We start from the raw sequence: 12,336 nt of genomic DNA, 5'->3' as shown, positions 1-12,336 counted from the left end.
AGTTCTGGGCACCACGTTTTAGGAAAGATGTGAAGAAATTGGAGAAGGTCCAGAGGAAAGCAAGTACAATGATTAAAGAACTAGAAAATATGACCTATGAGAGACATTAAAAAGAATTGGGTTTGTTTAGTTTGGAAAAGAGAAGGGCTGAGAGGGGACATGATCACAGTTTCCATGTACCTAAAAGAGTGTTACAAGGAAGAGGGAGAAAAACTACTCTCCTTAGCCCCTGGTGATAGGACAAGAAGTAATGGGCTTAAACTGCAGCCAGGGAAGTTTAGATAGGAAATTTTTCCTAAATGTCCAAATTGTCAGAGTGGGTAAGTACTGGAACAATTTGCTTAGGGAGGTTGTAGAATCATCATTACTGGAGATATTTAAGACTAGGTTGGATAATATCTAACAGGGATTATATAGATGGTGCTTGGCTCTTCTGTGAGCGCAGGGGACTGCACTTGAGGTCACTTCCATTAGTCTGTGATGCTATGACATGCAAGCATTGCAATGATTCTGCAACTACTCAGTTGTGCAAGGTTCTGAGCATCTCTCGGAAAATGTCAAGTATTCTCAGTTGTCACCCAGACACATTGGTCCAGATCCTCAAAGGATATGTAGGCACCTAGTTCCTACTGATTTTAATAGGAGGAATTGGCCTTCAGTATCTTGCAGTACTTAAACACAGTTTGTTTCTTAATAAGGAGCTGATTGCCCAGGCTACAGAGCCCCTGAACTCACTGACATCAGCAGGATTTCAGGGTGAACGTCACCTTATAAGAGATGATCATGACATATGAAAGAGAAGGGTAGGTCTTGCATGACATAAAAATGTGCATAAGTCACATTGTCTAGAATATTATCCAAGAAAAGATGTGAAATATTGTCCCTTATCCAGCATCTTCAGCTCAAAGTAAGTGTGAATCACAATGAAACCCCTGTTAAAAAGAGCCATTGGAGGCATTATATTGTGGTGTCTGCTAGAAACACGGAATTGTAAACAGGTTTCCTTTGATATGTACTTGGGGCAAACTTCAGCCCAGTGCAGAGAGGTAGCACAGGCTCTGTGCAAGAGATAAGGTTTATCTGAGGCGTAAGTGTTTTCTGTGTAGGCCATGTTCTGCAACCTTATTACAAAAGGATTTTACTCAAGAATCCCAGTCCTGTGAGGTGCTTAGTCCTAAATCCTCAAAGGTGTGAAATGCTGACTAACTCCCATTGGCTATGTCTGCACTAGCCAACAACTTCGAAATTGCCATGCAAATGGCCATTTTGAAGTTTACTAATGAAGCGCTGAAATACATATTCAGCGCCTCATTAACAGACGGGTGGCCGCGGCGCTTCGAAATTGACGCAGCTCTTGCAGACGGGGCTCCTTTTCGAAAGGACCCCGGCTACTTCGAAGTCCCCTTATTCCTATGACCAGATAGGAGTAAGGGGACTTTGAAGTAGGCGGGGTCCTTTCGAAAAGGAGCTCCATCTGGATGAGCTGCGTGGCGGTGAGCTGCATCAATTTCGAAGTGCCATGGCTGCCCACATGCTAATGAGGCTCTGAATAAGTATTTCAGCGCTTCATTAGTAAACTTCATAATGGGCATTTGCATGGTCATTTTGAAGTTTTTGGCTAGTGTAGACACGGCCATTGATTTCAGTAAGATTTAGGTGCCTAGATATCTTATGAAGATCTGGACCCCTGAGTGCTTTCAAGTCCAGTTACTTTCAGTGGGAGTAGAGTGTGTTCAACATCTGTTAAAATTAGGCTCAACCTCTTAGGAGCTGGAAAATCTATTAAGTCTTGTGTTTGCTTTTTCTTCAGTCTACTATGACTACAATCTGTTACATCACCTTCAGAGGTCTGAAGTGCTCAAGTTTGTTTGTCATCGGAATCGCCACCCTCATTCAGAGCTGGACACACTTCTCACAAACATCTGGTGGTTTTATTGCCTATGTTAACTAATAATATGTTAGTTCAATAATCCTTGTCTTTGTAGTTGATGAATGCCCATAAAATCAAAAGTTTAGAGACTCTCTGTTCCTGTTAACAGCTGCAGAAGAACATCCATGTTAATTTAATTATGCATTTTTCCCCCTCAGGAAAGAATGCCGGATATTCATCACTACCTAGCAAGAAGAGCATAAAAATGAGGAAACGTTCTTTTCTGTATTTTTCCATATTATATTGTACTGCCAGCGTCTTGCAGAAACAGGAAATCAGAGTCGGTGCCTTCCTGTTCCCTTTGTCAATGAAGACAATTGTATCATTCACACAGTGGTTTAGATTTCTAGAGCAGTTTAAAAACATTAGCTACTTCAGCATTTTCCAAAGGTTGGGGCATAACTTCCTGGGGGAGTTGAATACAAAGGACTGGCCAAGGGAAGGGAGGCGCAGCAGGTGTATAAATTAAGATGTGATAGTGTTTAGCCCCCAATGGAAATAATGAAGGGTGTTATTGGTTTCATTTTCAGATTGAACCATTTTGGTTTGGCACCCTCGGGACCTGACTGGTGCCAGATGAGAGAGTTTGCCGGACAATGGGAGGTCAATATTGTCTAGCAGTATTACCATTATTTCTACTGCTTACTGGTCTCTTAGTAGACATTTGGGGTAAATTACAACTAAATAACGGCACAGAACACACAGAACCAGGGCTGTTGGCTGTAAACAAACTTTATGGGTCCACATGATAAAAACTTGGCCACACTCATGATAAATGATTGTCCAGCTAACTAAAATCATGCTGGATTATGGAGTTTGCAGGACGAGAGAGTGCCAGATTAGAGAGGTTCAACCTATATTAGAAGGGGCCTCAGCTTTCTAAACTTCAAGAAATACTGAGCTAGTTAGTATTCACAATTACCCTGTATGGTGGGGAAGTGTTTTAATCATCGTTTTATTATGAGGAAATGGAAGTATTGTGATACTAAGTGACTTGCCCAAGAATACACAGTTATCCAGTGGTAGAGGGAGGAATAGCATGCAGGCATTCCTGATCACCTGTTCAGTTCTCTATTTAGCATATGGACTATGAGAAGGATGACTAACATTTGCAATGATCACAATCCTAGGGAAGCAGTAACAGAGAGTAAGCCGTGCTAGTCTATACACTATCAAAACAAAAAGCAGTCAAGTAGTAGTAATCCTAGGGAAGGAAACCCTCCACACCAAGTTAGTGGAATAGAGAATCTTTTAAACTCACATTGATGTTAATGGGTATGAAAGATCAGGTTTAGGAACAAAATGCGTATGGTGAATTCCTACAACAGTCATGAACTAAACAGTATTTTAGCTATGGTTGCTATGAACTAGGGATCGTCCTGAGCCATTGACTTTTCAACCTGGGTCTGTAGTGGGATGGTCAGAGTTTGGAGGTCTCTTTGCTTCATCCATGATATTTGGATCCATGTCTAGAGATGGATCAAAACTTGGAAAGTTTTAGAGATGTTTAAGATCTAAGGCTGTGTATAAGAGCTTACAGCACTAGTGTATATGTCTTTACCATTTGATATAGGGTAGGAATAGGATGTATTTTTTCTACCTTTTTGTTTACAATTACTTTCTTTACTCAGTGATTTCTTCCGTATTTCCAGAATATGATCACAACTGCTCCATGAACTATGACTTATACGTGGGATTTGTTCAAACCCCAAAATGCTTTTCCCTCTCATTCTAGGGACAAGATACTGCTACACTCAACACACGTTGGGAGCTAGTGGAGAGAGTATATCTGTCACCAAGCGCTGTGTGCCACTACAGGATTGTTTGTCTACTGGATGCATGGATTCGACATATGAAGGACACAAGGTTAGAAGGAAAACCTATCTGTGTTGGTACAAACCTCACAGAAATATTGTCCTGTTAGTTGTAAGTCTGACATACAACAAGTGGAACATTATCACTAAAATTGTGTTGTCTCTGGCTACGACTACACTAGAAGCACCTGTTGACGGTAGCGTCTTGTCGGCAGAATGGTTGACCAGAAGCTCTGCAAACAGGGCTGTCTGGTGAACCGGAAGCCCTCTCTGTCGACAGAAGCGTCGACACTTAATTTTCTATCAATAGAGCGTTATTCCTCAAATTTTTGAGACAAACGCAGCGTTCTAGCCCTTTCTGTTGACAAAACTCTCTAATGTAGTAATACACAGCCTCTGTATCTGATCATTCTTTGCTATATTCATGTTGCTTTGCTTCATACAATGAAATAATCCTTTCAGATAAGATAAAAAGAATTATAGGCTAATTCCTGCTCCCACTGAAGTTAGCAATTTAAGAGAATCTGATCTGTATTAAATAATGGGAGCATATAATTTGGTGAACTCTGCAGCAATAGGCAAGATCTGCAAACATTGCCCTTAGAAATACAGGAGCAAACACTGAAGTCTTTAATCAGCTTTTATTAGTGACAAAACTGTCCATAAAGGAAATTTTGTCTGACTGAAAACTGGTGGTAACTGATGAAGGATTTGGACCAGTATGTATAGACACTGATTGCAAGGTGGAAAAAACCTCACACAAGACAGAGTAACATTATGTTACCCTCTTGAGGAATTAAAATTATGGGTCTACAAGATGAAAGACAGAAATATAGCTAAACGTTTTCGATAGTATCTTAAAGACCCACTGGTGCTGCAGGGAAGATAACAATTCTAATGAATTTTCCTTATACACTTTGTGCTTTTCTATTCCAGTGCTTTTAAATGAGTGGGGATGTTGTACAAAATGTTTTTTCGAGTAGCCCTACCAATGTAAGGGCACTCACCAGTCTATAGTCATTTACTGACTTTTTTATACTAAGCTGGATAAAATACTAGGAGTAAACATTCCATACCTGAGCTGGACCCTCTAATTTATCAGGCATGGGTTATTTTAAAATAGCTGTTCTATTGGAAAAATAAGTCAGATTTCAAACTCCTAACACATTGCAAAGCTAGGTTCCTGTAGCATAATCCTATGGGTAACCAACCAGTCTCTGTTTTCGGTAATATTCCAGCAGTTTAGGAGCCATAGCATTCCCTCTTGTCTGGGCCAAATGAAACTCTGAAGTTTTCCGACACATTATCTTGTGACAAGGATAAAAGAAGCAGAGTCTCGGCCCCTATTCACAAGGGTCTCAAGTGATCCGGTTGAACTGTTTCTGGCCTCCCACTTCTCTTTTGGCCCATGACTACTGTTTCGGCAAGAACCAGGTTTTTATATGCTGGTGACCAAGAACCCATTCCTGCGGCCCCCCAAAAATGGGGAAAAATGAGAATATTAATGTTGACTGGATAAGTTTTCCCAAATGACATCAAATATTGATACCTCATGCAGTTGCTCCAGGAAGGAATTCTCTGCTCTGTTTGTGAGGAGAAGTAAGGTAGTGTGGCCTTGACAAGGGTTCCACTTACTTTTACCTGGTGCCTGGCCAGCTTAGTGGCTGATGCCTGTGAGGTGAAGTCCATCCCTCTACCTCCCTCACACCCAACTCCCTTGATCTTGGTGGCATGCTACTCCTCTGTCCCCTGCGTGAAGTTCCTGGTTAGTCCTACATGCCCTTGCGTAGTAATACGGGACCACAGCACAATCCTGCCTGAAATGTTCACTTGCAGTGATGTCTGCTATGTCTATATCAGTCACTGGCACCAACTTTATGCTCCATTTTTTTAACAAGGGATATTGGACAGGAATCAACACCTCCTGAAATATTCTTGTTGTGTTTCCATGAGAGGACACTTGTGCTGTGGGCTTTGCAGAGGAGTTAAAAATCCCATATACTCATTTCTACCTACTATCCTATGCCAGCATTCAGTAATTCTAGGACATAACCAGATGGTATACCTTAAACTGTACCATTTCCCATCTACACTTCCAGCATTCAGGCCAGTTAAGCTGTGTCGTGTCTGAATGTGACCAGTTTGGTCACATTTAAAATCTTTTATCGCTAACTGTTGTGAAACTGAACCTCTAATTCACTCTACCATTGAACTGTTTGTAACTGAAGTGAATTACCTTGGTAATTAAATTCTAAGACTGTGGCTCCTTCAAGACCAAAATGCAAGGTAAACTTTAAACATGGGAATGGGAGCAGCCCCACTGAAATTGCATTTACTTTACTCACCTTGTAAGTCTTATTAAGGCTGCCAGAATGATGTAGAGAGTCCTTAATACAAAAGAGAATTCAGGCCTTTGAATAGTATTTATTCCCAAAAGACTGTTTACATAGAACGCATACCTTGGTGTATTTAATTCTCTGGTATTTTATTAGCCTAAATACCAGGTGATGGGCACTGAAAGGCCTAGATAAATACAGGATTAATTTCTGAAACTCATGCTACATATATCATGGACTCTGCTGTAAGCATATGGCCAAAACTGGGATAACAGTTTTTTAAATGACTTACTGCTGTAGTACCCAGAGGCACTGAGACCTCATTCGGGGTGAGTGAAGTCTCTGTTCTACAGCCTCAGCTGAGAGCCAGCTGGCCTTTAGCTCATGTGGTAGAGTGCAGGGCTTTAGACCCTATGCTTGCAGGTTCTATCCCTGGGGCCAGCAAGCTGGGTCTGTCAGCGTTACACTGTGGAAAAAGGTAAAAGCTTTTAAACTGAATGCTACAGCCCTCCCTGTGCCTGATATCACTGTCAGGGCCATGCACCTGTCCGAAACAACTCTCCATGACTATGCGACCCTGTGCCGGGTCCCAATTTTCTGTTCTTAACACTATCCAAAACAAATTCAGTGTATCTAGGGCTACATCTACACTACAGTGATCTCTTGACAGAAGAAGTGACTGTCAGAAGAGTTTGTCTGGCAAAACTTCTGTTGACAGATCGTGTCCACACACAAAAGCAGATCAAAAGAGCAATCCACTCTGTCGACAAAGTGGCCAGACTGCCCTGTCGCTCTCGCCACAGAACATCCAACCAGAAGCTCAGCAAACAGGGCTGCCGGGTGAACCGGTATCTCTGTCTGTCAACGGAGGGTCCCCCGGAGTGTCTACGCAGCTTTCTTGTTGAGAGAAATTTTTGACAACGGCATTGTTTCTCATTGCAGAGAGGCAGAGCGCTGTCAGCAGAAGTTCCAAGTTTTGTTGACAGATCGTCTACAAAATGCATTTTGTGTGTAGCTGCTCTGTGAGTTTGTCGCTAGTGTAGATGTAGCCCAGGCCGTTCCAGAATAAGGAGGGGGTGACTGCAACTATATGGTTATTTTTATTGAATTAATCCCTAGGAGCCCCTATGGAGATTGTGACACCATTGTGCCAGGCACTGTACAATCATAAATCCCCTGCACCTAAGATCTTAGACAAAGAGTAGGGCAGGGATATAACATACAAGCAGAATGGTTAATGTGTGGTTTGTCAACACCATGATAAATCCACTCATTAGTTAACACTGAGGTACCGAGATATCTTTGAAAGTAGAATAACTGGTTATTGACCAGGTGTTTGTTTGTTTTTTGTTTTTTCTAGATCTGCACTTCCTGCTGTGAAGGAAATATTTGCAATATGCCATTACCCAGAAATGCAACTGATGCAATATTTGCAACGACATCCCCTATAAATCAGACAAAAAGACTTTCCCAACATTTATCAATAATAACATCATGTCTCCTATTGGTATTTACTTCATAACGATGTCACAAGGTGCTATTTGTATAACTGGAAAAGCTTAACTAGATGAAAACCTGAGTGTCTGTGTATGTTCTAAATTGTAATATTTCAACATTTTTTTGTGCTAATTTTGGTTATTACTCCACCTAAGTGTTCCTGAAGGGGAGAATAATCCCAGTTGCTTTCGCCTTCTAGTTTGAACAGAAACATTTGAAATCTTTTCAAAGCTAATGATTCACACCTATATACTGGTGCATAGAATATTCTGGAAACTTGTCTTTTGTGAAGTAATATTTGTTAAAATATAGTCTACAGCTATAGAATTATGTAATATGCTTATTTAGCGCTCTCGTGCAAGGCGGTATTTGTTTGCTGATTTCAAACAGAATTTGATTATAATATCAATTTTTGGCACCTTCTGATTTGTTTAGAAACCTTAAGATAGCTAATCTAACCATTCAGCTCTAGATGCCTGTTTTCTTTTTTTCGTACACTACAAACTTCCAGTGGCTGTGCTGCTTCTCTCACTTACAATGATATAAAGCAGAAGTAATTCCACGGCAGTCAAATGGAGTTACACAAGTATAAAAGTAGCACTGAAGGAAAACTGGGTCCAGTGGGAGACTGGGAACAGGCTCCAGCGGCTCAGATACCTTTTCTGAAGCAGCCCATCAACAGAGATTTTTTTTTTTCTTTGCTGCATGAGAACCTGTGGGGCTGCAGGGAGAAACTTTCACATCTGTGTTTTACAATGTTTGGATCTGGGGCTGAGCATGGTCTTGTAAATACGCCTCAATTCTGTAAAGAATGACATCATACTCCATTTTGTAAATCAAGCCTGATGTATTCTAAAGAATTTGGTCTTTAAAGCTATATTGACCGATACATGGGCTCAACTACAATGAGCCAGCTTTAATCTAAGAAGGGAAACACATATAAAAAGCTGTTTGAAAGCCTCTCATGGAATATGGATGCACGACAAAGCAACGCTGCTCATAGTGCTACCTTGTCTATTTTTTTTCTTTACAGTTAGGTCCTTTAAGGTGCTTAAGACTGGGTCTAATTTATCAAAGCATTTAAACATGTGGTTAACATTAAGCACATAAGCAGTCCTTCTAAAGTCGGTGGGTTTTAGAACAGCAACATAGACATACCCCAGCCTGAGTTTATGTATACAAGTCCCAGTGAATGAGAATAAGATATAACTTGCTTGAAGTCAACTTTTATGACAATATTTTATATATAATTGAAGATCAGTTTTTTTTAAACTCGCACGAGATTACTGCTACATTAAGGACTGATGCAGCTATGTTCCCATTCTCTGAATTTTTATTGAATTATACATACCAAAAAACTGCAGGACTACGCCAGAGGTTTTAAATTCAAAAGTATATGCCAACATGTATAAATGGTAATAAAACTGCTATTTGAAAAGCCGCATGGCAAGAAACACATCATAATGCATGATAATACTTTAAAAAAGGGCTAGAAAAATGTCATTTATTTCTAATGTTTACTCCCAGGTGATGACTACATTAGGGAGTTTTGTTGACAAAACTGGCCTTTTGTCGCCAAAACCTGTGAAACGTCCACATTCCCAACGCGTTCTGTAAACAGCAAATGGACAGAACATGGTTGGCACACCTGTCAACAGCGTTCTGCCATTCCCCCATGAGGCAGAACACCTCTATTGACAGATTCTATCAACAGAAAGTGAGTTTGGACATTCCAGGGGGCCCCCTGTTGACAGACAGGGCTTCTGGGACACTGGGCAGCCCTGTCAGCTGTGCTTCCAGATGGCTATTTTGTCGAGAGAGTGACCGGGCAGTCCAGCTGCTCTTTGTTGACAGAGCAGATTGCTCTTTCGATCCGCTTGGTAGTCTGGCCATGATCTGTCAACAGAAGTTTTGTTGGAAAATCTCTTCCGACAGAAACATCTGTTGACAGATCACTCTAGCATAGACATAGCCCTAGCGTATGGGGTGAAACTTTTACTAGTCTTAGCTATATTTTTGGCACCAACGTTGTGTGTGTCACTTGTAAATCATTTATACAGTATTTATTTTTGTATGGTATGATTAGAATCAAATGTATTGTTTAAAAAAAATTCTTGAGACCAATTCATCCTAATGGGATAGTTGTTTTAAAGCTGGGTAAAACTGTAATATATACAATGATAATTTATAATATTTTGCACCATTGTTGGAAAAAAAATTAACTTGCTTTACAAGGTCAATAGCAAATTAAGGTTTCCATCAATGGTTTTACTTAAAACAAACAACAAATCCTGGGTGGAGCTTTGATTGATTTGTACAACTATGTAGCTATGGCCATGTCTACACTAGCCAAAAACTTTGAAATGGCCATGCAAATGGCCATTTTGAAGTTTACTAATGAAGCGCTGACATACATATTCAGCGCCTCATTAGCACGCGGGCGGCGGCGGCACTTCGAAATTGATGTGGCTCGTCCAGACAGGGCTCCTTTTTGAAAGGACCCCCACCTACTTCTAAGTCCCCTTATTCCCATCTGCTCATAGGAATAAGGGGACTTCGAAGTAGGCGGGGTCCTTTCGAAAAGGAGCCCTGTCTGGACAAGCCGCGCAGTGGCAAGCCACGTCAATTTCGAAGTGCCACGGCTGCCTGTATGCTAATGAGGCACTGAATATGTATTTCAGTGCTTCATTAGTAAACTTCGAAATGGCTATTTGCATGGCCATTTCGAAGTTTTTGGCTAGTGTAGACATAGCCTATATGTTTAAGTATTTTTAAACTATTTTTGTTTAACAAGAAGCAACTGATAACTTGCACTTTATCAAATTATGATACAGGTTTATACTTTGAGGCTATGGTTACACCAGAGAGTATTGCTAACAAAGCCCCTCTTTTGTTGACAAAACTCATGGAGCGTTTATACACAAAATGGGTTTTTTCGACAGTGCTTTGCTGGCAGTGTTCTGCCTCAAAACTTTGAGGCATAATGCTGCTTGTCGACAGATTTCTGTCAACAAAACAGCTATGTAAACACCCCTGGGGGCCTCTCTCAACACACAGGGCATGCAGAACAATGGGCAGCCCTGTCTGCTGTGCTTCGGGGTGTCTGTTTTCTCAAGAGAGCAGCCAGGCAGTCTGGCTGCTCTGTCAACAGAGTAGCGTGCGCTCTTGATTTTGCTTTTGTGTGTACACATGATCTGTCGATAGAGGTTTTGTTGGGAAAACTCTCCTGACAGTGACTGTAGCCTGTAGCTGTAGTGTAACTGTAGCCTGAGGCTTATGTGATGAAATTTATTCTAAAGAGGAAACAAATGTTGCTGGTATACAAGTGAACGCTAAATAATCTTTGATAAGAAAGTGCCTTGTGAAAGGTGTAACATTTGTCAACAAACACTAATCTGGTAGAGTTTCTTTGAAGTATAAGTAATGGCTAGACACTACTGATCCCAGTAAGCATTGCTATTGTTTTACGTGTAGTAACTAATAGTTTTGTTTGAGCTACACATCTGTAGTGTTTAAGATTATATGAAAGATTTTGTTATGGGAAAACTGCAAAACCTCACCATTCATCTGACCCCTCCCCCTCCCCCACGTACCCTACATGTTTTTGGACAGTTAGAGAACTTTCACCTGTGTAAAAATTCAGGTATTGTTATGCATTTCAGTGTGAAAATTGAGCCTTACTTTAAAAAAAAATTATTTTTATTTATAAATAAAATTGAGTCACAGTTGGCCCATTTTCATTTACAGGTGGTCAAAAGCCATGGAATGTCATAGTTTTCATCCAGGTGCATAATTTTTTATGGTATTACAGTAATATATGTGGATCTCTAATTTGACTGACCATCTCATCCATCCCTGTTATTAATTACAAGGGTGGTTACAATCTGCTATTTTTATGCAACAGAAGCATTCTCTCTGAGCTCTTGGCAAGTTACACAAATTGGCCACTTCTCGAGTAGACTTTCTTAGGCTCTTAAGGCCCAGTCCTGTGAGCTGCTCTGCATTCTCAGCTCTCATTGGCATTAAGGCTGTAGAGGTGGCTACTGAGATTGTAAGATTAGTCTCCTTATAGGTAAACAGTATCATTATATTTAATACATATCCTGTAGGCTTTGTTTTCAATGGTTGGTTAAGGGGGGTGGTATTTTTACATTAGAGCTGAAGCTTCACCAAATGTAACCAACATTTTGTTTCGCTAGATGAGTAGAACCCTCTTGACTATGCTGTGGTAGCAGCTAGCCTTACTAGGGAGGGATTATATTTAATTACTAATAGCACTAAAGGAAAGCTTTTGTATCTACAGTTTAGTACAGTTAAATGACACAGTCAGATTCTGTGAGTGTCTGTACAGGTGCATTCATAGGTATGGCCCTAACAAATTCACACTCCATTAAAAAAAGGGAAAAAGGGTTCTGTCAAAGACAGGGTTTACTTTCAAAAGAGCTGCGTCTACACTGATTTTCTTCTTTTGAAAGAAGAATATGCATATCAGGTACCAGATATGTAAATCTGCACCTTGTTTGCATTTTCAATTTCCCTCATTTGCATGCCACTTTTGAACGAGGAGTGCAAGTGTAGTCACAGCCTTAGAGTCGGGGACCTGGCCAACAGCTGCCCCTCTCTGGTAACCCAGCTCTGAAGGCAGCACAGAAGTAACGGTGGCAATACTGTGACTCCCCCACCCCCCAAAAAACCTTGCAACCCCTGTTGGGTTAGGACCCCCAATTTGAGAAACGCTGGTTTCTGTATCATGTAAAGG

At 40.8% G+C, this 12,336-nt stretch overlaps 1 protein-coding gene across 1 annotated transcript in view; it reads left to right on the top strand.

Annotated features, from left to right (window-relative positions):
- The window catches only part of LYPD6 (LY6/PLAUR domain containing 6), a 68,999-nt gene extending 60,276 nt beyond the window's left edge, over positions 1 to 8,723 (top strand). Inside the window, exons 4-5 of the mRNA XM_075001629.1 lie at positions 3,666 to 3,796; positions 7,441 to 8,723. Of these exons, the coding sequence (XP_074857730.1) occupies positions 3,666 to 3,796; positions 7,441 to 7,602 (293 nt within the window). The 3' untranslated portion in view covers positions 7,603 to 8,723. The remainder of the gene's footprint in view (positions 1 to 3,665; positions 3,797 to 7,440) is intronic.
- The last annotated feature ends 3,613 nt before the right edge of the window (positions 8,724 to 12,336 follow it).

Source organism: Carettochelys insculpta, chromosome 8 (assembly GCF_033958435.1).
Source record: "Carettochelys insculpta isolate YL-2023 chromosome 8, ASM3395843v1, whole genome shotgun sequence".
Taxonomy (NCBI): Eukaryota; Metazoa; Chordata; order Testudines; family Carettochelyidae; genus Carettochelys; species Carettochelys insculpta.
Note: the sequence above shows the minus strand (reverse complement) of the source record. Positions and strands in the feature narration are given on the sequence as shown.